At 48.0% G+C, this 25,197-nt stretch overlaps 1 protein-coding gene across 1 annotated transcript; it reads left to right on the forward strand.

Annotated features, from left to right (window-relative positions):
• On the forward strand, positions 1-25,197 carry ZNF77 (zinc finger protein 77). The gene is made up of 4 exons (XM_028126105.2): positions 1-83; positions 20,096-20,222; positions 21,260-21,440; positions 22,082-25,197. The coding sequence occupies exons 1-4, from the start codon at positions 81-83 to the stop codon at positions 23,775-23,777; spliced, it is 2,007 nt and encodes a 668-aa protein (XP_027981906.1). The 5' UTR covers positions 1-80; the 3' UTR covers positions 23,778-25,197.

The following is a 25,197-nucleotide window of genomic DNA, read 5'->3' on the forward strand; positions in this document are numbered from 1 at the left end:
TGCTGTCCTTCCCGGTCTCGGCGGCCCGGGCCGCACAGCCGCAGGCTGAACGCAGGGAGAGCCCCGAGCGGGGCCGCGAGATGGTGAGTGAGCGGGTTCGGGCGGAGCCGGAGGGGCCGCTTCGAACCGGCCGGAACCGGCTGGAGGTGGGGCGGCCCCGCCCCTGGGGGGGGGTCCCGATCCAAGCGCGAGCCCTCGGCCGGGGGTGGAGCCGCAGCGTCCTGTCCCCTCCCCCCTCCCCGCTCCCGAGCCGTGTCCTCCCCTGGGTGGGGGCCCGAGGGAAGGTGGGAGGGCCCCAGCGCAGTGGTCGAAGGCTGGGGTGCAGGAGGGGGGCGGCTGAGGTAGGGACCCCCCCCACCTGACAGATAATATCAAATCCGTACGTGGTTACGGACACTTTGTTCCTGCTGAATAAACAACATTCCCCTGAGTAATGGGCTTTATTCAGTGATTCACGAATCGGGCAGCGTGCCATCTCGCGGATAGAAAGGAGCTCGGAGGAGCTGCACAAAAAGAAAGACTTTTACAGGCCCCAGGAGTGGGAGCAGGAAGTTATAATGGAGAAAAAGTGGATGATGGGTCGTGGCAGGTCACCTTCCTTTCCGGGCCGGCAGGGGGTCTGGCAGCCGGACGACCTCGCTACTGCTGACCAGCTCGTTCCTGATGGACGGGTTTAAGATTCCACTGCTGGGAGAGGCCGAAACTGCAGTGAAGTTAACTCTTGGTTTGGTGACAAGGAGCTGAGTATGAGGGACTCCATTTTGGGTCTTTGGTCTTGTTTTTAACATTCCAAAGACTGCTGCAGGAGAGACGAGTCTCAGAGACCCTCCAGCACCTCCAATCAAACAGAAACAGGGCTTTGCTTTAAGAGGAACAGTGGCGGAAAGGTGGTTTGAGAGGAATGGCCTCCGTGTGCTCAGAGCTTCCTTTGCCCAGGTGGGCGGTGGCTTGTTCTGCATCTCAGTACCTGTTGGGAGCAGGTGGGGATAGGGAGGCAAAGTCGGGGTAGAGTGTGGGCAGGAAAGGGACGGTGCTGCGCAGTTGGTCACACCAGTGTCCAGTGAAACACGTGAATTTAGCAGGGAGGGGCTGGTGTTGAGAAGAATGAGGGCAAAGGCTGGGGGGCAGGGACCGTGGCGCTAGGGGCAGGGGGCTGTTGCATTAGGGGCAGGGCCTACATCCGTAGGGCCACCACTGTGGGCCTAAGACCTGCAAGTGTCTCAAGAGTTGTGTAAAAGGGGGTTTTTCTTTTCTAGAGAGGAATAAGGAAAAGCAGGCATGACCAGGTGTGATGATGACCCGGGGGTTCCCGGAGGCCAGCCTGTCCGCAGGAGGGGCTGTGTGCGGCTCAGGCTGAGGGCAGGTCCACCACGTTCAGGGTCTGGAGGAAGGAGAGAAGCCAGACCAACATTGAAGCAGCAAGCGTTTTGTGCCCGTGGGTCCGTGGGGACAAGCAGCTGAGCGAATCGTGGATGAGGCACAGAGTGTGGATTTGGGGGGTCTGTGCCCGGCCCTGCGGTGGATGAACAAGGGGGACTTCGCTGTGAGTCCTATCTTGGTGGCATGGGGAAGGGGCCCTTTTTGCAGCCTGCTGTTTTCCAGGCCCCAACAGGGTGGGGGAGGGAGTGCCTTTCACCTCCACGGATGCTTGCCCAGGAGCACAGGACTCAGGTAGAGCCTGCCTGTCACTGACCCCGGGGGCAGCATTGTTCCTGTCTAGCTCAGCACTGGCAGCTCTCTCTTAGGCCGCCTCAACGTTCGGCAGCTGGAAAACGACTGAATGCTTTCTGCTCCTTCCCTCCCCTTTAGCGTGGAGGGTGGTCAGTGGGTCACGTCTTCCTTTTCCTGCTGACTCGTGTTATTCTGGGGCTTATCCAGAGAATGTGCACTGGGGGGAAAGTGTCTCAGTACAGAAACAGTCCCTGTTCATTAGGATTGGGGGGAATATGCACGGAGTTAAACACCTTCATGCCGGGTGGGTGGAGGTACGGATTAAAAGATTCATCCAAATGCTAGTGAGTGTTCGATGCAGGGTCCAGAGTTGGGACACCATGTGATCCTGACCCACTTCTGGCTAATAACTAATGGTTAGAGATACGTAGATATTTTGCAATCTGAGATGTGATCCATTCTGACATATGATTTGTTATCATGAGAGTAAAGTACCTGTTTGGTGAAAAGGATAAACAGTTTTCATATACTGAAAACCGTAAACGTGCCCAGGAACTTCCCTTCCGACTTGGTCCGTGAGCACAGGGTGGAAGGAGGGATTCTGCACGTTGTCCTTCACACTCTAGGTTGGGGTCTTTGTTCTATTTAAATGACCCAGGGTGCTGGAAGCAGGTGCCTCCCCTGGGCTGGGAACAAGCCGCACCTGAAGCTGGGCCTGGTGGGAGGTGAAGGAAGGGCCAGTGGGGTCTTGCTCCCCTGCAGGCGGCCTCCAGCCCCGAGGACTCCTGCAGAAGGTGCTGTTGCTGCCCAGAGAAGCCACAATGCATGCAGCAGGAGGGACACCTGCAGCTGTGGGGCGAGCTGGGGCCGCCCAGGGGCTGTGCCCCGATCATTGGTTTGGCATCAGCCATGGACTTGGTGGAGTTAAGTGGGATTTGTGGAAACTAGGAAGTAAGTCTGTGAAGGTCAGACACAGGGAAGGCTCCTTGGGATCAAGTGCTGTTGGAAGGGTTGACGAATGCAGAGCTTCTTAGGGGTCAGAACCGAACTCGGAGGGTTTCCTCCCTGGTGAGAATCGGGGCCCTGGAGGAGGGGCTGTTCCCACACCGAGGCGGGAGGCAGGGTGTGTGGAGCCACAGGCTTCGTCCCCGGGAGCTCAGGGTCCCCTCCCTCCTTCCCTGGCACTGGCCGTCCTGGGCTGGTGTCAGCAGGGAGAGCTTGGCCCCCATCTCAGGACCCGGCCTGACCCTCTGCCGTGGGGTTTCTTGTGCTGTGTGGGTGCAGCCGGCTGCTGATCCGCTCTGGCTCACACTCACTGCTCCTCCCGCATGTGTCCGGAGAGGCCCTTGCGAGCGGGGAGAGTCTGTGTGGGCGACACGACTTTCGTCTCTGGGCCATATTTGCGGGGCAGGTTCCTTATATTCTTGACTGTTAGCATCCGCCACTGTGCTGCCCCCAGGGTGACCAGTGCCCTGCCCCTTGCTGATGGCAGCTTGATGGTGCTCGTCACCACCATCAGTGTGTCCTGTGACTTTCCCTGTGGCAGGTGCGGTTGGAGAATGTCAGCGGTGCCCCCATTCAAGTCACGGCCGCCGTGTGGTTGCTCAGCCGTCGTGTCTCACTTGGGCAGGTGCCTGTGGCTCGGGTCACCCGGTGAACTCTCCATTCTGGGCCTTGTGGGGCGCGGGGTCCCCACGTTCAGCCTTTGCTGTTGTCGGCACTGCTGCTAAAGTCAGTCTTGACTAAGTGTAAATCCATAGTAAATACGTGCACGCTAGGGGAGTTGCGTATCGTAGATGCGAGGAAGTGAAAACTGACCAGCAACTGCGCGTGCAGCGTGTGCGTCCCCCGTCAGGACTGATGCCTGCCAGTCCGCCACCGGGAGCTATCTGGCTTCACTTTGTCTGCTCAGGTGCAGGACACGGGATCTCACGTGGGGTCACACATCGGTTTCTCCGCTGCCCACGGGGTGGAGCATTGGCATCTGTGGGGTTCCGCCTTCTATGGAAGCGTTTCCAGCCTGTTCTCACCTGTAACCCGCCTGTCTGCTTCCTGATTTCTTCTGTTTTCTGCATGCACTGTGGACGTCTGTGCTGCTTCATTTCTATGTATTGATAGGGTTTGTCCAGGTCAGGGGTTATCATTCCTCTCCGTTGTCCACGTGGATGGACTCTTCACATTTTCAGTGCACTTGCACTTGCCCGCCCTGCCTGTGTAGATCGCCCTTCCTTTGTTCCGTAAGAAACCTCTTCCATTGCTCAGGCATACAGACGCCTGCTGGATCTTCCTCCTTGTGTGTTCTCCTTGTTTCCATGACAGTGAAATCCACAGGGCTCGGTTCTGGTCCATGAACTTGACAAGGGAAATGATTCCTTATTCCCCTGTAGATAAGCGGTCTTCCCTGGCCTTGCGTCCATCGCTGCCCCTGCCCCACGGCACCTGCTTCCCTTCCCGAAATCAGGGGGCCTGTGCCTGCATTCCACTGTTTTCTGACAGGGTATTTGTCCATCCCTCTGTTAATACCTACTGTTCTGATTACGAGTAAGTTTAAAATTAGAATGGTCAGTTATTTTGCCACAAAACTGAGTTTATTCTGCAATAGCAGAGAATTGCAATTCCGGACGTGTAAGGTCACAAAACCACAGGCAATTTGGAGAACAGAGGGGAGGAAGGCTCTCTTACAGAGGAGAGCAGGGGCTGGGGTGGCTATGGAAACACAAAGGTCTTGGTGGAAATTGGGAGTTGGAAGCCCAGGGGCTCCTCTCTGGCTGGGCGGTGATGGGAGGTGGAGGCTGGCTTCCTCCTGCCGGGGCGGTGAAATCCCAGGGAAAGTAGTGTAGATTTGCAGGGTGCTGGGCTTCCTGCTGGGCCCCCCAGTAAGGACCCGAGGGCACCCCTGCTGGCCCCCCACTCCATCCCAAGTGAGCTTTCCTTGGGTGCATTTCTACATTTCCTCCATTTGACCCAAATCTTTCCTTGGAAGCATCTCTGAGTAAGCGGCGGGTTTGCCATACTTAGTGGGTTTGTCCCTCAGCACCAGGAAGGACGTCTTCTGGTTGTCTGTCTTGTGTGGGAGGGAACGTGCATAGCAGTGGAAACCAGTGAAGGCCACACCTGAGTAGCAAGGAAGGACGGGAGGGAGAAACTCTCAGGCGCTTGCCATCTAGCTTGCCATTCATCAGGAGTGTGAGATTGCAGAGCATGTACTTATTATGTGCATCATTTTCACAAATCCATAGGCAATAAATTACAAAACTTTAATATACAATCAGAAGTAACAAGACAATTCCAAATGACAAAATGGATAGAATCCAGGATGCTAGGTGTGCAGGCAGCCAACTGAAATGTTTACTGGCCCCTGTTCCAACCTGGGGGGGAACGTTCTCGCCGTGGAGGCAAACCTGCAGTCGTGTGTGCCTCCTGGAGGTCCCTGCTGCAGGCGAGCGTGAGAGCAGCATCGTGGATCCTGCGGGAGCTCCGGGAGAGAATGAGGCTGGGGCATTTGGGAAGAGACAGTGCGGGTCAGAACACGGGCTTAGCGGGTGAAGTTTTTGCAGAAATAGCAGAACTTCAAAGATATTTTGAAAGGTGTTGTTTTCAACAGAACTGTTGGAACCAAATGTTATCCAGTAAGACAGCCTGTAAGGTTATGTATTGAGAGACAGTGAATTTGGGTAATAAGCCAACATCCGTTAATAGTTCAGGTGAGGGAAAGACTTGTGATTTCAGAGCCTCTAACACTTGAGAAAAGGCAAGAGAACGATGAATTTGTCACGGGATCCTCATGGGCCTGTTCCTGAAAGGCCAGAACCCCAAGAAGAGGTCCCCCTCCCGCGAGGGTGTTGTGCATGCACACAAGGGCCCTGTGTCTCCGTGAAGGAGAGGAGACGCGACCGTGAGGAACGGGAAGCCTGGGGCGCAGGTGTCGTCGGCTGCCGTTCCGGGGAATCTTTACTGTCCCGTCCGCAGGCGGTGTGCAGGGCCGGGCGGGGTGTGCTGTGAGTGTAGATGTGTCCCCTGCAGCCGGGAGCCCCTTTCCTGGAGTGTGGCCACACAAGGGTCGGGGCCAGATCCTGACAGGGGCCTTCCAGCGAGATTGGAGAGAACCTGGAGGTGACTTTTTGGGGACGACCTCTCCAGGTGGCTGGGGTCCTGCTGACGTCTTCCTCCCCTGGGCGGGCACCGTGCACATTGCTGTCCCAGAGCATGGTGGTTTTGAATAGAAGCCATCAGTCTTTCTCAGTATTGAAGTCCATCTCGTTTTGTCAGCCGAAGGTCAAAGGCGGCCAGGGCCAGTGCCTGGGACGTCCTGGGAGAGCTCCGTGGTGGGAGTGTAGGAGCTCCGGGGGGAGGCCATGAGGTTTAGGAGGACCGACCGCAGGGCTTTCAGACGCGGTGTTTGGGAGGGATCTCTCCACAGTCTGTCAGTATCAGTAGTGACACGAGTGCGTGCCACGAAGCCCGCGGACTGCGCATGGTGCACACGGTGAACGCGTAAACCCGACCAAACACAACGGAGCTGGTGAAGCCCCTGGCTGGTAACGTGGGCGCCCTGACCCCTCTGACGTGTGAGAGCTGTTCCCCGGGTGGAGACAGTGTTTCCTCGGAGAACTGCAGCCACAGGACAAGCACCTGCCTGTCTACAGGGAAGGCTCCGGTGCCGCTGATCTGGGAACGGCTTGGGCTTCCTCAAAAAGTGAAAAGTGGAACTACCCTGTTGTACTAGGTACTAGGTAAATACCTGGTAGTACAGGTATTTACCTAAAGGGTACCAGACTACGGATTGAAGGGGTACATGGTCCCCTGTGCTTAGAGCAGCATCATTAACAACAGCCACAGTACGGGGACAGCTCTAGTGTCTGTTAACTGATGAGCGGCTGAACAAGTGGTGCGTCCACACACAATGGAATGTTACTCAGCCATCAGAAAGAATGAAATCGTGTCATTTGCAGTGACATCGAAGGTGCTGGGATGTATTATGCTAATTGAGTTAAGTCAGAGCATGACAAATCCCATATGATCTCTCTCGTGGAATTTAAGAAAGAAAACGGAGGAACATATGGGAAGGGGGGGAAGGGGGGAGGGTAGCAAGCTGTAAGTGACTCAACAATAGCGAACGAACTGAGGATTGATGGAGGGAGGCGGGGGCAGGGCTGGATGGGGGATGGGGATTAAGGACGGCACTTGCAGTGATGAGCACGTTGTGTTGTATGTAAGCGGTGAATCCTGAGTTCTACTCCAGAAACCAATATCGCACTGTACGTCAACTAACAAAAGTGAAGTAAAGAAAGAAAAAAGAAGGTGAGCTGTCAGCGTTCAGCAGCCATGGGGGGCTTCATGGGGGTCCAAATGTAGTGACGCTTCCCGGATCAGATGCCCTACACGGCGATCCTGATGGCCTTTGAGGGCAAAAAGCTGTAACAGGTGAAGAGGTCTGAGAAGGGGGCAGAGAATGAAATCACCCGGGTATCTTAACAAAGTGGAGCCTGCAAACAGCTTTCCATCACCCAGTTCGGCTTCTGAGATTCAAGAGAAGCCAGAACGACTGTGCAGCCCAGGGCCTGAGTGCCCAGGTGTGTTTCTGTTCCTTCCATACTGGCCGTCCTTATCAACTGGAATATGAGAAATGCACTGCGTAGTTTCATTACACTGAAAGTTTGCTTTCAGTGCGAATGGATGTCAGTAGCGTGTGGGAGCTGGGAACAGCAGGGTGCCAAGGGATAAATACACCATGTTGAAGGGGCATTTTCTTCCCGATTAGGTATTTTGAGTCCCTTCATCCAATTCTAGAATTACTTTCCCTTTTTGGGAGAAGGAAGTCCTGCATGATCCCTTCTGAGGAATGAGAGCAGTGTGTGAGCAGAGGTACAGGGGCTCACGTGAAAATGTGTCTGTGTCCCAGGGTCTAGACCCAGGGGAACGGGGTCAGAGGCGGGGACCTGTGGAGGTTCATGAGAGACCCCCCCCACCATGGGAGCGATGTGAGCTGCCTGAGGCGGGGGCTGCTTGACACCAAGAGTGTAGCTCCAGGGTCCACAAGGACAGAGAGAGACCTTCCCTGTGTGGAGAGAGGTTTCTCCGAGCCCATCGAGAGGGAATTCGGGGAAGGGCCGCTGTGGTCCGTGGAGCCCAGCCGCTGGGAAGGAGGAGGGAGTGGGAATGGCCGGGAGGAGGGCTGCAGGTAATAGTCTTGGCTCAACTGTTGTGGCTCTTTGCAGAAATAGTGCAAACCAGAGGCATTTGGTTTGTAGGGGCCTTCAGTTGCCAGAGGTGAAAATTAAGAATTTCAGCTGTCTTTCTTTCTTGTGGGGTGTGAGTGAGCTCGTTTCCCAGAATAACTGCATGCGCGGTGGACGTGGTTTCCCGTTCCATCCTGGTGCTTTTAAGCAAAAAGAACGATCCCGGCTCAGCCCATCACCTGCTGCCTGGGTAGACTCCGCATGTGAAGAAAGACCCCGAGTAGCATCGGAGACAAGCTGGAGTCCCTTGTAATCGCCACGCACAGGTTCACCAGGCTTCCGTGTGGAGGACTGGATGTTAATCCGCAGTGCTAGGAAAAGCTTCTGTAATTGCTCTGTGGGGATTTCCAGCGAGTGTTGGAGTGTCTTTTCAGAAGTGAGGCGTCTGTTCCTCTCTCCTGGGTCCGTGTCACCCCACGTGTGGCCTGGCCCTCAGCAACACGCCTGTGGAATAATTTGTATAAATCTGGGAAACCAGGTTGGTAGGTTGAAACGCTGTTACGTTCTTCAGCAAGATTGTGGGGGTTCCCATTCGCTCAGGACACTTCTGCCTCAGTCCAGGGAACAGGAGACATTTGGGCGTTTAGATCTTGGGAAGCCTTATCTTTAAGGAGGCTGGTTGTTAATAGGCTGAGGTAAGGAGGGAGCAAGGGCAGGGTCAGAAGAAAAGGGAAGGTCAGCAGAGAGTGTGGAGGGAGGTGGTTGGAGGCAGGGCCCCGTGCAGGGTGGCTCCCGCGTGTCTGCGGACCTGACCGTCAAGCTGGGCAGGAGAAAAAGATGCTTCAGAAGCCGTTTGTGTTCTTTCAGTTGTTTGCCTCAGTTAATTCAAATAGTCTTTTGTAAGGAGGCACACTTAGCTTCCTGAAAATATTTGCAAGTCTTGAGCTACCGATTAAAATATGTATCATATTCAATGTTTCGGAGTCATGACTTCCTAATTCAGTTATCAATAAAACAAGTTTGTGGAGATCGAGTTCGGAAGTTCCCCATAAAGGCCATCGTAGTTTTAAATTACATTTAGTTAATTTGGTTAAATTATTAGCAGTGCATTTTAGGAGAAACCATGTTCTTTGGTTTTCTGTTTTTTGTTTTTAAGAGAAAGCTTGCTAGCAGGCCATGGTGGGGGAGGGGAGGGGCAGAGGGAAAGGAAGAGTCTTAGGCAGACTCCATGCCCGGCGTGGAGCCTTACCTGGGGTTTGATTTCATGACCTGAGCCAAAATCAAGATTTGGCTGCTTAAACTGAGCCACCCAGGGGCACCACGACCATGGTTTTGAAACCTAAAACTGGCCAGGGTCCCCGTTGGGTGCCCCTCACGGCGCTTTGATGACTGGAATCCATTCTTGGTGGTTTTTTCTAAACCAAAGTAAAAATTTCTAATCACTGGTCCTTACAGAAGAAATCAGACCAAAGGCCAGCGCATTTCCAGATCCGAGAGGAACAGTCCAGTTCTGAAAAGGAGGGGAACAAAAGCCAAATGAGTAGTGTCAGAGAGGAGAAGCCCCTAACCCAGGTCCGCATAGACCCTGCAGAGCGCAGACAGGGAGCGGGGCTCTGATCCCAGGACAAAACTTACCCTCCAGCTCAGGGTGGGGGAGAAAGCAGTGAAGCGCAGTGGGCTCTGCGGGACCCGCACCTGTTTGCTCAGCAGCTTGGAGAGGTGCGGTCTTCTCTGGGTCCATGCATGATCACCAAGGAATGTTGACCTTAAAAATAAAACCGTCAGTTATTTTTCCAGGAAAAATGGGTTCATCTGGGAATAGCAAGCATTGTAATATGGGACAGGTAAGCCACAACCAAACCACAGGCAAGTCTGGGGAAGGAAGCTCTTTTATAGAGGAGAGGAGGGTTGGGGAGGGGCTGTTCCAAAGAAAATGTCCATTGGAGCAAACTGGGGGTTCAGTGTGTCTTGCTTTCTTACTGGCTGGGCTGTGACCATCTCATTGGCTGAGCTGTGACCATGTCATTGGCTGAGCTGTGACCATGTCATTGGTCAGGCTGTTGCCAGGTCAGGAAGAAACCTTCTTCCATCCTCCTCCTGGGGCAGTAACGTACCTAATGTGTAGACTTGCAAGGTGCTGCTCTTGAACTTTAGGGATTGAGCGCTTCCTTTGCCTGCTTCTCTACTCAATTTTAAATGAGGTTTTCTTGTATTTCATATTGATATACTTTAAAAAGCTTTGATTTCTGTTAGGTGAAATCGCACCAGTTTGTTCTGTAACACATCTCCACTATTCTTAGAAATGTTGCTTACATTTCAGTGCAGGAAGTAGTGCTTGGCTGGCTCAGTTGGTAGGGCATGTGACTCTTGGTCTTGGGGTTGTAAGTTGGAGCTGCGTTGGGTACAGAGATTACTTAAAATAAAATCTTTAAGAAAAATGAAAAAAAGGAGGGGCACTGGGTGGCTGAGTTGGTTTAGTATCTGACTTCAGCACAGGTCATGATCTCAGGGTCCTGGGATCAAGTCCTGCATCAGGCTCTGTGTTCAGCAGGGAGTCTGCTTGTCCCTCTCCCTCTATGCCTTCCCAACCTGGGTCATGTTCTCGTGCTTAAAAAAATAAGTAAAACCTTTAATAAAAATAAAAATAAATAAATACAAAAAAAGTAGTATCTCTTAAGTTCAAATGGAACAGGATGAACAAAAATCCCAGACAAACCTGGTTATAGATTTAATGAAATTTTCTTAAAACTCTTGACCTTTTGGGAGAATTGGCCTTATGGGCTCATTTTGGAAGAATGTGGCATCTCTCCATTTATTTCCTTATGCTATGTGTCATTGAATAATGTTCTGTAGGTTTTCCATTAAGTCAGCTTATATCCTCCATTAGACATATTTTTGGACATAAGGACAGTTAGTTTAATAGCAGTTATAAAGGTTAATGTTAAAAAGTCTCTTTTTAGGGGCGCCTGGGCAGCTCAGTCAGTTAAGCGTCTGCCTTCCGCTCAGGGTCCCTGCTCAGTGGGGAATCTGCTTTTACTGCTTCCTCTGCCCCTCCCACCCACTCATGCTCTTCTCTCTCTTAAATGAAATCTTTTTTTTAAAAGTCTCTTTAATATTTAATTTCCAACTCTTATTTCTAGTGATTAATAAGTGTACCCTGAGATTTAGGAGTTTGCATTCTGGAAACTTACTAAAAATCTGAGTCTATGATTATCTTTCTATTCTTTTTGGGTGCGATCTACATAATCATTTGACTTATAAGTAAAGGAAAAATGTTTTTCAGTTAGAATATAGCATGTACTACATTTCAGCAGTAGAGAGATGTCTGTGTCTGTCATTATCAGTTAGTTAGTTGCTCAGGGTGAGAAGTACATTTGGATGCTTGAAAAGACCCTGAAAAGAAATAAGACTTGAAATCTGGTTTCATGTTAATCCATTTAGGAAAAGCTAACTTATCTAACAACTAAAAACAGAGGAGAAGATAAAGAGGGAGTTATTAAACTCATTGTCTCTAACAATGCAAAGTGATGTATGAAGGTGTCTTTTGCTCCCATCCTGCTATGTGCAGCAGGGACATGTGTTAAACAGGAACCAGCATTCTCAAATGTGTTCGGCGGGCTGGTTGCTGTATTCTCCTGTACCACATACTGTGAAAGCTCTCGTGAGCATGCGCACCTTGACCCAAACACGAGACAAGTATAGACCGGTGTCTGTTTACTGCAGAGAAGCAATCCACAGTTGAAGACTAAAAAGGAGCTACAAGGAGGATTATATACAAAGCTCCAACTGCTGGTTCACCTTCTCTGAAACAATTTGTGCTTCAGGGATCAAGAGGAAGACAAGATGAAGGCTTTATGTAACACGAGAACTCCATTAATTGGAAACTTGGAAAACGTAGTAGAATGATTGTTCACTTAGTATTTTGCTCCATTGAGACGAGTGATTGAAACGGACTTGATCTATCTTTGAAAACTTATCGCATCCACTAAAATGAGATCTTGTAAGTTAACACTGGTTATGTATTATTCCCCATATTTGTCCATTTTCAGAACTCAACAGGCTTCGCAAAAAATGCAGTAGAGTGATATGTTCACCTTTTATTAAGGCAGGTTTGTGAAAATAATCTAATACAATCACATCTCTTCATGAACCATGAGCTCTCAATGTTTCTTGCCTGAGAAATGACCTACACTGTGTGTGACAGGAAGCGCCCTCCAGACCAGGGAAGGATCCCGAGAGATGTTGAGCCTGGTTTACTCATGGTCTCACTTTCCTCATCTCCAGGTCTGATGATATTCCTCGCCTTTAGTGCCAGTGGTGTATACGGGCTGGTGAGACGAGAAGTACATACCAGTCTCTGCCCCCGGTTCCTGATACAGGGCTCCTGAAGCCCTTGTCACTTGCTGGGGGATAGGAGCATCTTTTGTTGCATCAGGTGACTCTGGGTGGGCTCCTGGATGGCTCCTGGTGGGGGCTGGTAACTGGAAAGACCTGCGGTGATTAGAAGCTGGAACTTCTGTCCTGCCCCCATTCTCTTAAGAAGGGGAAGGGCTGAAAGTGGAGTTAATGGTCCATCATGCCAGTGGGGTGAAGCCTCCATAAAAATCCTAGTAGAAGGGGGTTTATGAACACGGTGGGGGGTGCGGGGAGGGTGGGGCACCCAGAGAAAGTATGGACATTCCACGCCCCTGCCCTATACCTCCCCCTGTGCCTCTCTTCCGTCTGGCTGCTCATCTGTATCCTTTATCCATCCTTTCCTACACTGGAAAATGTAAGTGTTTCCCTGAGTTCTGTGAGCCCTTCCAGCAAATCACTGGAACCCCAAGAGAAAGCGTGGGAACCCGGTCTCCTGCTGGTCGGTCAGAAGCGCAGGTGACAGCAGGGCCTCTTTCTGGCGTCTGAAGTGTGTGTGTGTGTGGGGGGGGCAGTCACATGGGGCTGAGCGCTTACCTGTGGGATCCGACCCTCCCTCTGGGTCGGTAGCCTCAGGGTGAGTTTCCATTTACCACCTTCAGCTGGTGTCGCACGGAACTCTGGGTCTGGTGACAGAAGGAAAGCGTTCTCTGGGGAGGTGGAGGAGGCACACACAGAGGGAGGAAATATAGCGGGAGGAACAGGTGTTCGCAGCACAGAAGAAGGAAAAGTGTAAGTGTTGCTTTACAAGGCTGCACCCCATCAGCACGGCCCGTTCTCAGGACGCTCTCTCTGCTGATCCCTGTTATCTGCTGGCATATGATTCTGCAGTTTTGAAAGTTGTTCTCATCTTGTTTCTGATCTGATGGGCTCTGACGATCCTGCTTTGGAATGTCGCAGGATCCATGGGACGGTGCTTCTCCAGGAACTGTCCCTGCCAGATGCAAACAACACTTAGGTTGTGGCTAGGGTCACCTATACATTTTTATAATTTTGTTTTAGGATTCTGGGATTTCTAGACACTTAAATCTGATCACCCGCTAATAATGTTTACCTTTCCCTTTATAAATCTTTTACCAATTCCTTGTTTTCCATTGCCGCACTGGCCAGGCCTTCACAGAATTGTATATATGCCTCCTTAGCTTCTTGTTCCTGATCTCCGAGGGAACCGGTCACATGGGGAGTTGGCTCTTGGTTTCGTTTAGACACATTTTTTTCCTGATGGTGAATGTTTCCATCTGGTCTCTTAAGTCAGTTGTCATTAATGTGCTGTGACATGAGACAGGCAGGTCCTCAGCATGAATGGATTCGAAGCCTGTGGTTCATTTGTCTTGTTTCCATTAGTGGGGCAAATTATACTCATTGAAGAGTCAATATCCAATCCGTTTCTAGAATAAAACAGACTTGGTTTTGTCTTCTAATGTTACCTATACGTGTATGTATAAGATTTCCTTCTAAACAGACTTTTGCCTTTGTATTTATGAATATTGCCTTTTAATACTGTTTGAATTGTCCTTTCCCATCTTGCTAATACTCTGTGATCCCTTTCTACAATTGGGAACCATTGATGTTTAAGTGCTTGGTACCTGGCCTACGCACCATTTGAGATGCCTTTAGAATGTGGGGATATGTGAATCTACTGATTTCCTTTCCTTAATGACAAGGATGTCCTTAGGTGTTCTGTTACCTTGCATCATCTCAGGTATGTTACCAATTTGTATACATTTATTCCTTTCCCTCTATTCTAAAACATCTTTTCTGGTGGGGCACCTGGGTGGCTCATTCGGTTAAGTATGTTTTAGATCTCAGCTCATGTCTTGCTCTCAGGGTCGTGAGTTCCAGCCCTATGTCGGTCTCCATGCTGGGCATGGTGCCTACTTAAAAAAAAAAAAAAAAAATCAGGGCGCCTGGGTGGCTCAGTCGGTTGAGTGTATGACTCTTGGTTTAGTTCAGGTTGTGATCTCATGGTTGTGGGATTGGGCTCTGCGCTCAGCGTGGAGTCTGCTTCTCCCTCTCCCTCTGCTCCTCCCCCACTCATACTCATTCTCTCTCAAATAAATAAAAAAAAAAAAAATCTAAAAAAAAAAATCTTTTCCCACAGCTAGTTTATAATATCTCTCAATCTGCTTAATCTCTGAAATTGTAATTTTGTTTCTTTTTCATATTGTTTATTTTTCATACTTTTTATTTGCCTAAAATCTATTGCTTTTGAGTAAAATTGCCAAAAGATTAAGGAGGATACATTTTTAGCTTAAATGACTTTTTTTTAAGAGAGAGAGCATATGTGAGTAGGGGGAGGGGAAGCGGGAGAGGGCAGACTCTTAAGAAGACTCTGTGCTGATCACGAAGTCCGATGTGGGGCTTGATCTCATGGCCCTGAGATCAAGAGTGAGCCAAAATCAAGAGTTCGACACTTAACCGACAGAGCCACCTAGGCGCTCCTCTGTAACTATTTTTTTAAAATAGCTCTAACTGAGGTACGGATCACATACCATGAATTTTACCTGTTTAAAATATAAAGTTTGATGGCATTTATTGTATTTACAGAATTATTCAACCATCTTCACATTCTCATTTTAAAGTATTTTAATAATTCCATAAAGAAAATTTGTATCCTACTGGTAGTCACTCCACATTCTAGTACATCTCAGCCCTGGCTTCTAGACAATTTATTAATCTTTCTCTCTCTTGATTTGCTTATTCTGTACATTCTGTATAAATGATATCGTACCACGTGTGGTCTTTGTGAAGCCTGTGAATGTTCTCAGGTTCATTGATCTTGTGTCCTGGATCAGTACTTCATTCTGCTCTTTGCTGAATAATATTCCATTTTATGAATGTACTCCATCTTGCTTATTGAAATGAGTTAAAGTAAAACTGTCATTAATTTTGCCAGCAAAAATGGGCTCACTCTGAAATAGGTGAGAATTACAACTCCGAAAAGCAGCTACAGTGAGACCGCAGGCGACGTGGAGAACAGAGGAGAGGAGGCTCTTTCACAGAGGAAGCTGGGAATTGAAGAGGGGCCGTTAGAAACCAAAAGTCCATTGGAGTAAACTGGGCTTGGAAGTATCATTGCTTCCCATTGGCTGAGTTGTGACTGTCTCTCATTGGCTGGGCTGTTGCCATGTGGGGAAATAATCTTCCTCCTGTTGTCATAGTAAAGTGGTATCCACTTGCAACTGCAAGGTCCTTCTCTTGCTGTTGCTTCTGCAGTTGACGATGAGTGGAAGCTCCAACTGCTGATCTTCTGACTCCATCATTCTTCTTCTTCTGCCTCTTCTTTTAAAGATTTATTTATTTTAGAGAGGGAGAGCACGGACAGGGGAAGGGGCACAGGGAGAGGGTGAGAATTCTCAGGCAGACTCCCTGCTGAGTGTGGAGCCTGACTCAGGACTTGATCTTAACAACCCTGAGATCATGGCCTGACTTGAAATCAAGAGTTGGAGGCTTAACTGAATGAGCCACCCAGGCGCCCCTCCTGACTCCATTCTTAGCAAGGTTTCCCTATATTAATTTTTACATTTCCCACTTTTGATAGAGATCTTAGATGCACCATTGATTATGAGTCAGTTTTCCATATTTAGTGGTTTTGTTTCTTGGTGCCAGGAAAGACCTTTCCTGGTAGTGATGTCACACATCCTAGGGAAAGTGCATAGCAGTTGGAAATCAGTTAAGGCCATATTTGAGTAACAAGAAATATTAGAAGAAAGGAGTTTCAGGCACTTCTCATCTCCAGTCCCTATTTATCAAGATGGTAAGCACTGGAGATTATCTCCTTGCTGGATACATCACTTTTATAACGTTTTGACAGATAATAACTATGAAAGCAAAAGTAACATGAAAATCCAAATTGTATGACGGTTCTAACTCAGGACCCTAGGTCTGAAAATTGCCAATATTTTTCTGTTGGTAAAAACCTGGAGTCATGTATTCCTCCTGGAATTTGCATACAGTAGGAATTGAATCAGTAGCATATGGAAGTTAGGAAGAACAGGGTCCCAAGGGTTAACAATGGTATATATTGCTGAGAGGTTCTAGACAAACCTCCATCTTCAACCATTCAGTTTTCTCCAAGGTAAAAACAGGGACTAGTGTATGGAATGATGGGCCTCTGAGGCTTGTAATTTTCTATTATGGGCTTGATGCCTTAAAGGGCTTCTTTATTTATAGCGTATTGATTAATTTTTGGGAGATGCTTTGAGAGATCTATTTTAACCTTGATGGGAGGCACACTGTGGACTCTGCCAATATCAGTTGAGGTTTTTGCCCAGGAAGAGGATGGTAGGTGATCCAATCAAGACAAATGATCAGTGTCCCCAGACTCCACTATAGTGTGTCAGAGATGGAAGAGATGAAAGATATGGAAGGGTCATTTATTTTCTTTGATTGGCTGTGTTGATTACTGTTATCAAATTCTAGAATTATTTCCCCTTTTTAGGACAAAGACACTTGTTTAAAAAATATCCGCCCAATTAAATGAATAGGAACTAAGTAGAAAATGGTGTATATCTCAAAGGACCTAGACAAAAGGCAGTGGATTCAGATACAGGAACCTATTGAGGTTCGTTGGGGAACCTACTATTTATATTGTAGTCCTCCTAGGTGGGGGCTGCTGTACAGCAAGTGGTTGGACACGTGTCAGCAAGGACAGAGATTCATTCCCAGTGTGGAGAGTGGTTTCTTCGAGCTGATTACAAGGGAAGCCTGGGAAGGGCCTCTGTGGTTCCCCGGAGCTCGATCATTGGGAATGAGGAGGAATTTGGAAAGTCTGGCTGCAGGGATAGAGATGTGGGAGTGCTTAAGTTGGTAGCGATCTTTTTTCCAGTGTCCTGGTCCTCTGCAAGCAGAGGAGAAACGAGTCAGGTTTGAGTTTTGTTTAGGAACCTCCATTTGCCGGGCGCCTGGGTGGCTCGGTTGGTTAAGTGACTGCCTTCGGCTCAGGTCATGATCCTGGAGTCCTGGGATCGAGTCCCGCATCGGGCTCCCTGCTCAGCGGGGAGTCTTCTTCTCCCTCTGACCCTACCCTCTCTCATGCTCTCTTTCTCTTTCTCATTCTCTCTCTCAAATAAATAATAAATAAAATCTTTAAAAAAAAAAAAAAAAGGAGCCTCCATTTGCCAGAATTGAGAATTAGGAATTTTAGTGGTTTTGAGGCGCCTGATTGGCTCAGTCAGTAGAGCGTGCAGTTCTCGATCTCAGGGTCGTGAGTTCAAGCCCCACCTTGGGCATAGAGCCTACTTTAAAAAAAAAAAAGTGGGTAAATAAAAGAATTTTAGTGGTTTTTCTTTTAGGTGACTCATCTAGGATGTGTGTGGATGGTTTGCCAAATTATATCTGCAATGGACATATTTTCACATTCTATCCTGGTCCTTTTAACTAAAGGAAAAAGACACTAGTTCTGCTCTTTAATAAACATAGACTTAAATGCTACCTGGGTGGATTCCACATCTACAGGAAGACCAGAATTTTCTTTAAAAACAATTTGGAGTTGATTTGTGATAGTCATGGAAAGGCCGATGATCATGTAATGTTAACTTTAAAAGTAAACCTGCCAGGGATGCCTGGGTGGCTCAGTGGGTTAAGTGTAAACCTGTCAGTTATTTTACTAGCAAAAATGGGTTTATTTGGTAATAGCAGAGATTTGCAATTCTTTTTTTTTTTTTTTAGATTTTATTTATTCGTCAGAGAGAGAGAGAGTCAGAGGGAGAGACAGGCTCCCTGCTGAGCAAGGAGCCCAATTCCGGACTCAGTCCCAGGACCCTGGGATCATGACCTGAGCCAAAGGCAGATGCTCAATGGACTGAGCCACCCAGGTGCCCCGAGATTTGCAGTTCTGTTATGTAAAACCACAGGCAGGTCTGGAGAACAAAGGGAGGACCTCTCTTTTATAGAGGAGAGGGGATGTTGGGAGGGGCTGTTCCAGACGACATCCAGTGGAGCAAACTTGGTGTTCCACCCCTAGTGTCCTCTCATAGGGTGGGCTGTGACTGTCTCTTATTGGCTGGGCTGTTGCAGGGGAGGAGGAAACTTTCCTTCCTTTCTCCTGCTGGGGCAGTAATGTGTCCAAGGTTGTCTCTTGCTGTTGAGTGCAATGGAGAATGAGTGGTACTGTGGGAACTCCCCGTGGCCTTCTAATTTCATTTGAGTCATGTCTCCTTTATTCATTTTCAAAGAGTTGGTGGGCCTTTGGGTGGTTTTCACTTGCTGGCTATTATGAATCAAGCTGCTGAGAGAGTATATGGAAATTAGTGTTGGTGTTGGTGCTCATCTTCACTTGTCTTGGGTAGATCAATACTAGGAGTGGAATTGCTGTATTGCACGGTAACTAGACGTTCATCATTTTGAGGATGCACCAGACACCTCCAAATGGCTGCACCACTTTCCATCCCCAGCAGCAGAAATGCATGAGAGTTTCCCCTCCCTCACGTCCTCACCAGCACTTACTTGTTTCTTTATAGCCATTCTAGTGGGTCTGAAGGGGTATCTGCTTATAGTTTGACGTCCATTTCCCTGATAACTAACATCTAGCATCTTTTCCTGAACCTATTGGCCGCTTGCATATCTTCTGTAGAAAAGTATCTGCTCATATTCTTTCCCCATGATCAGATCATATTATTTTTCTTTATATTGTTGTCTTTTATTTTTCATGGTTGTCATATGGATTTTTAAAACATATTTAAGATACAGGACTTACCAGGTGTGTGATAAGCAGACCCCAGTTATAACCACAGTTGAAGTAGAATTTACCTTCCTCTTAAGTGATATGGTTGGCATATGGGTTTTTTTTTTCATTAAGTTTTTTTTTTAAGATTTTATTTATTTATCAGAGAGAGAGAGAGAGACAGAGGCAGGCAGAGGGAGAAGCAGGCTCCTTGCTCAGCAAGGAGCCCGATGTGGGACTCGATCCCAGGATCCTGGGATCATGACCTGACCCAAAGGCAGACGCTTAACTGACTGAGCCACCCAGGCGTCCCTTTTTCATTAAATTTTGAGATAATAGTTTTTGTTTAGAAAATCTGATTTTTTGAGAAAAGTAATTTTTTGAACTCTCTATTTCATGAGTGTGGTGTCATCCCTTGTTGCTCTAAAGATATGGATTAGCCTTGTTTTCTTTCTCTGTTAAAGTCACCAGTGGCTGTTTGTTACCATCAGTCCCTCAGGGGCTCTTCTTTCTGGTGCCCTTCTTGAATTCTGGGCACTGAGGTGTATATTTGAGGTCCTGCTGACTTCCATGATTCTTCCAGAACTGGAACTTCTCTTATGCACCAGGTGTGCCAGGTCCCTGGTCCCTGTGTCACAGGGACTCACAGTCCACCTAATCCAGGGAAAGGGTCGTGTCTGCCTCTGCCGGGATGGAGGGGACTGCACCAGGCTCCTTGACCTTGTTGCCTTCCAAGGAGAGATCTGCTCAAGTCAAGTGTCCACAACATCCTGACATTCTGCTTCCAGTTCTTAGAGCTGACAAGGCTATAATCATCTTTGAGCAAGTCAAAGATGTGTTGTCCGATTTTTGTGTTGTCTGAAAAAGTATTTCATTTTTCATTTTTACCGTGCTAGAGTGCTTGGATCTGCTCTGAGTTAGCAAAAATAACCTATATCTGGGTGTGTGTAAGTCTGTATCAGCTGTTGTCATCACCCTCTGCTTCGGGTTCCCGGCCCTTCCATCACTGAATGCGTGGCAGCGGATGTGCTTGCATGTTGTCACTTCCCACACGGGTGTGACTCAGGTCCTAGGAATGGAGTGCAGTTCCCTGCCTATCACCCCCGTCCTCCCACACACATGGGTGAGGAGGGGGCGTTGCTGCAATAGAATATGTGGGATGTTTCAGGACGCGGTGGTCTTTGCGGATGTGGCTGTGTACTTCACCCCAGAAGAGTGGGCTTTGCTGGATCGTGGTCAGAGGAGGCTCTACAGAGATGTGATGCTGGAGACCTGCAGGAACCTGGCCTCACTGGGTAAGCATGGCCCCACCCCTTCACTAGAGTTTTAGGGAACGTTTCTTACAAAAGTTTGATCTTACTGGGGCGGAGGAATGGGAATGTGTTCAAGAAGAGACAGCCATGGTCCAAGCCTTCATGGAAACTACCTAGGGTCACATACCTTTTCTGTGAAAACAAAGTTTCATGTAATAAATTGACTATTGCTCTGGATCAAAGTCTGAGACTGTCTAATTTTATCAGTGTGAGGATGGTCTCTGGTGTTGCTCTGGGGCAGTGAGTGCTGCTTTGTGGTTTTCATTTCTGTGGAAGATGCACTGTGGTTAATACACATTTCTCACGGTAACCATGCTGCAATTAAACTCACACTTCGTCATCTTCAATGACCTTGAAGACCAAATTAACAGCCCATTTTCCAGATTGCTTGTTGCCCTTCAAATCCTCCTTCCTGCTGAGCTGTTTAGCCACACATATACCATCTGACCCCCCAGTGGCAGCTGGGGCAATGCAGGCAGGCTTAACCGAGGGCCTCGGTGCCTTCAGGACAGTCCAGCTACCCTCAGTTGGACCAGGGTCTGGAGAAGGGAATGGCATTTGCACATGTCCATTAGGAACATGACTCAGTCCTTGTTTGAGAGGTATGATGTTTGTCATTTACCTGGCCTCCCTTTCGGACTTTTCATCCATCCACACTCACGTGGCAAGCTTTTCTGTATTCCTTTATAGAGGTAGTGTGTGGATGTTTGTATCTTGTCCATTTCCTTCCTATTTTGCTTTTCTGATAATACTATCTCCACATTAGTCTCCATCGATTTTGAGGTATTTCTAAGTAAACGGGCTGCTTTTTCATACACTTTCCTTATTGCCTAAGTCCTAAATCACTAGGGTCCTTAGAATTTTTCTGTGGTCAGATGTTCATTCTTCCTGATGAACTTAATATACATTTGGGGTCAGTATATGAGTAGAAATCCACATATGGTCTATTTCCTTAATTTTCTTACCTTTAAACATCAGATCATTCCCAAGAAATTAAATTATGCTCCCAATTCTTGCAGATTGTTGCATTCAAGTTAAGCCTTGTGGATCAGGGACTCAGCTGAATATTTTGGAGAATGAACTATCCAGTGAAGACAAAATTGTAAGATTTACAAGAAACGATTCCTGGGCTCTTTTTGGAGAAAACTGGGTGTTTCATCACATTGGAGATCAGTCCCAATCCCAGGAGAGGTGTTTGAGGTGAGTGCCTCTCTTTCCCATAGGAGAAATGGGGATCTTGGCAAATTGTTAGAATAACTTGAAATTGAAGAAGGTATAAAGGTATAAACCTAGCTGAACAATTGTGTAGTTGGGGGGCGCCTGGATGGCTGTCGTTGAGCGTCTGCCTTCAGCTCAGGTCGTGATCCCAGGGTCCTGGGATCAAGCCCCGTATTGGGCTCCCTGCTGAGCAAGAAGCCTGCTTCTCCCTCTCCCACTCCCCCTGCCTGTGTTCCCTCTCTAGCTGTCTCTCTCTCTGTCAAATAAATAAATAAAAATCTTTAAAAAAACAAAAACAAAAAACAGTTGTGTAATTGGAATTACACAACACAATGTCTTCATAAATGTAGTACTGATCATCAGAAATATAATTCAGTTCGAAACATTTATCAGGAAAACCCACGTGTAAGAAACGCTGACAGTTATGGCTATTACTGGGCCCTTATTTTGAGCATTTAGCTTCTTTTACATTATAGCAGTGTAAACGGTGCCCCAAACATGCCCATTCCTTGGAAATGGTCATTTTGTAGTCAAATAATCATTACTAAGCATCAGTAGATCATTGATAAATAGTTTGGTTATGATCATTATTCCCTAACAGTGTGCCTTCCTATTTTGAACAGAAATCATTTGGTGGAGCATGTCTGTGAAAGCAATGAAGATAATCAATGTGGAGATACCGTAAACCAGATTACAAGTCTTAGTGTGCATGAGGATTGTCCTACTGGAGACAAATCCTGTGAATGTGCTAAGTGTAGAGAAGCCTTCACAGATGGTTCTTTCCCCGAGAATCCACAAAGATCTCAGCCTGGACACAAACCTAGTCCCTGTGAAGAATGTGGGCCAGCCTGTAGCTGTGTCTCGAGGCTCAGCACTCACGTGGACATGGACCTTGTAGAGAAACCTTATGAACATCAGGACACTGGGAGAGCATCAAAGAGAGACTTGAAGAGTCTCGGTAGTAAAAAATCTTTAGAGTGCAAGAAGTGTGGAAAAGCTTTCACTTGCACCTCATCCTTTCAGGGTCATGTAAAGGGTCACTGTGGACAGAGAGTCCATGCGTGTGATGTGTGTGGGAAAGCTTTTATGTATCAGTCCTACCTTAGACGTCACGTGAGAACTCACACTGGGGAGAGACCCTATGAATGTGTGGAGTGTGGGAAAGCCTATAGCTGCCTCTCGTATTTTCGAGAACACGTGAAAACACACAGTGGCGATAAACCCTATGAATGTAAGCAGTGTGGGAAGACATTCAAGTATCCCGCGTCCCTGCAAGGACACATGATGACACACACTGGAGAGAGACCGTACCTGTGTCAGCAATGTGGGAAAGCCTTCAGTTGTCCCAAATACTTTAGAAGACACGTGAGAACGCACAGTGGACTGAAACCCTATGAATGTACATTATGTGGGAAAGCCTATAGTTGTTCCTTATCTCTTCAAGAACATGTCAGAACACACAGCGAAGAGAGACCCTATGAATGTCAGCAGTGTGGGAAGGCTTTCAGACATCCTCGATATTTCCAGAGACATGTGAGGATGCACAGTGGAGTGAAGCCCTATGAGTGTAAGGAGTGCGGGAAAGCGTACAGCAGCTCGACATCACTGCAGGAACACGTGAGGACGCACACTGGGGAGAGGCCCTTCGAGTGTCAGCAGTGTGGGAAAGCCTTCACTCGTCACTCCTCCCTTCAAGGGCACGTGAGGGCGCACAGTTTGGAGAAACGTTATGAGTGTGCACAATGCGGGAAAGCCTTCCGGTGGTCCTCGTCCTTACAAAAACACGTGCGAACGCACAGTGAAGAGAAACCCTATGAATGTCAGCAGTGTGGCAAAGCCTTCTGGTACCCGGCCAACCTGCGAGCACACATGAAGACACACACTGAGGAGAGACCCTATGAATGTCCGCACTGTGGGAAAGCCTTCAGCTGTCACTCCTCCCTTCAAGTACATGTGAGAAAGCACAGCGGGGTGAAACCCTACGAATGCAAGGAGTGTGGGAAAGCCTTCTGGTATCCAGTAAACCTGCGGGCACACGTGAGGACGCACACTGGGGAGAGACCCTATGAATGTCAGCAGTGTGGGAAAGCCTACAGGTGTCCTGCAAACCTGCGGGTCCACGTGAGGACGCACACCGGGGAGAGACCGTATGAATGTCAGCAGTGTGGGAAAGCCTTCAGGTATCCCGCAAACCTGCGAGCCCACGTGAGGACTCACACCGGGGAGAGACCCTATGAATGTCAGCAGTGTGGGAAGGCCTTCAGGTACCCCACAAACCTGCGAGCCCACGTGAGGACTCACACTGGGGAGAAACTCTGAATACAAGGACTGTGGGAAAGCCTTCATTTGTCCTTAAAATCTTGTAAAGCCAATCAGACACACTGGCAGGAAACCAGTATGAATGTAAAGAATGTTGGAAAACCTTCAGGTATAGCACCTCATATATTTTGTACATAAAAACTCAGGGCTGGACAGCACTTTTTGTTATAAACATAGTTGTGCCTCATAAGTGCCTCGTCCATAACAGGGATCTCTATTATATTTATTTCCACTGCATGTTGCTGAGAGGAACACCTAAGATAAAATATCCCTCTATGTGCCCTTTGTATGAAATATATTTTGTTATCTCACACAGGAAAAGATTGTATAGTTATATAAAACTTATCTCATTTCCATTACAATGTCTTTGGGCCTCAGGAGTGATAAGTGATTTGTAAATATATCTTGTCCTCCGTTGTGGATACTGGAAATTCCAACTCGGTATCTACTCTTCCTTTCAGTCTTTGTGATTGAATGATGTGTCTTCACATTTGCTTGTCAATGCTGTGTACCACACCTGTGCTCCACACAGAAATTAGTAAATGTGCCGGGATGTTGAAAGAGGACAATCTCCTCTGATTGTGTTCATATTTTGAACCCTGCTGATCGCCCTTCATCTTGATTGTTCGTCAGTCATGACGTGTTAGGAGAAACCTTGTGGTGTGAAGATGAAAGCTAGCATCTGGCTGGTTCTACTGGATTTCGTTGTGAGCGTGGTGAGGCAGGAGACCATATGTCTCAGAGTCCTTCTCTGTGCGGTTCTGAAATGAAGGCCCTGAAGAAAGAAACTGCGTGAAGAAGCCATGAGTTTCCAGCAGGAGACAGATGCCAGGGGACCCATGTGGGCCTGGGTCACAGCACATTTTCCTGACTTCTGATCTGTCGTCTGGAATGGCCCCCCAACCTAGCACAAGTTTAACGTTAGTTTTTGTTAAGTAGCATACTCCAGAGACTTTTCCACAAGCTCTCCTGTGATGGATGGTCTTGGTTTTCAGGTCCATACGGTTCCTTGCTTTGCCCTGTGGCTCTTTGTGTCCATGAGGCCACCTCTTCAGGTTATCATGTTTAGGGATCTCCCATGCTTTTCCTAATACATGATTTCTGTGCTGAGCATCTTGTCCTTCTCAGGATAGATCTGACAGATTTAATGCTACAGCCTCAGATGCAGGAAAACACCTTCCCTGGTTGCACTGTAGAGAGGCTGCCCCGATCCTGTATTTCTTCCTTCTGGTTGTTTCCATAATTGGAATAAGCACTTCTGAGTGTATGGCGGTTTGTGGGAATTTTACCCTATAGCTGACTAGCTGACTGCTATCTAAGAGATAAATCCAGTATGCTTAATTATTTTCTGTTGTTAAATGTAATTCCTTTCTGTTGTTAAATGTGATTGCCCAGTGGTTTTTTATTTTTAATACATGAT

The sequence above is a fragment of the Eumetopias jubatus genome, unplaced genomic scaffold (genome assembly GCF_037043125.1).
Source record: "Eumetopias jubatus isolate StellerSeaLion01/CBP00866 unplaced genomic scaffold, mEumJub1_p1.0 scaffold_1, whole genome shotgun sequence".
NCBI classification, from domain to species: domain Eukaryota; kingdom Metazoa; phylum Chordata; class Mammalia; order Carnivora; family Otariidae; genus Eumetopias; species Eumetopias jubatus.

Coding starts and splice junctions, on each gene's coding strand:
- ZNF77 (XM_028126105.2), top strand. Junction 20,223..21,259: donor CAGGAACCTGGCCTCACTGG/GTAAGCATGGCC, acceptor CAATTCTTGCAG/ATTGTTGCATTCAAGTTAAG. Junction 21,441..22,081: donor TCCCAGGAGAGGTGTTTGAG/GTGAGTGCCTCT, acceptor TATTTTGAACAG/AAATCATTTGGTGGAGCATG.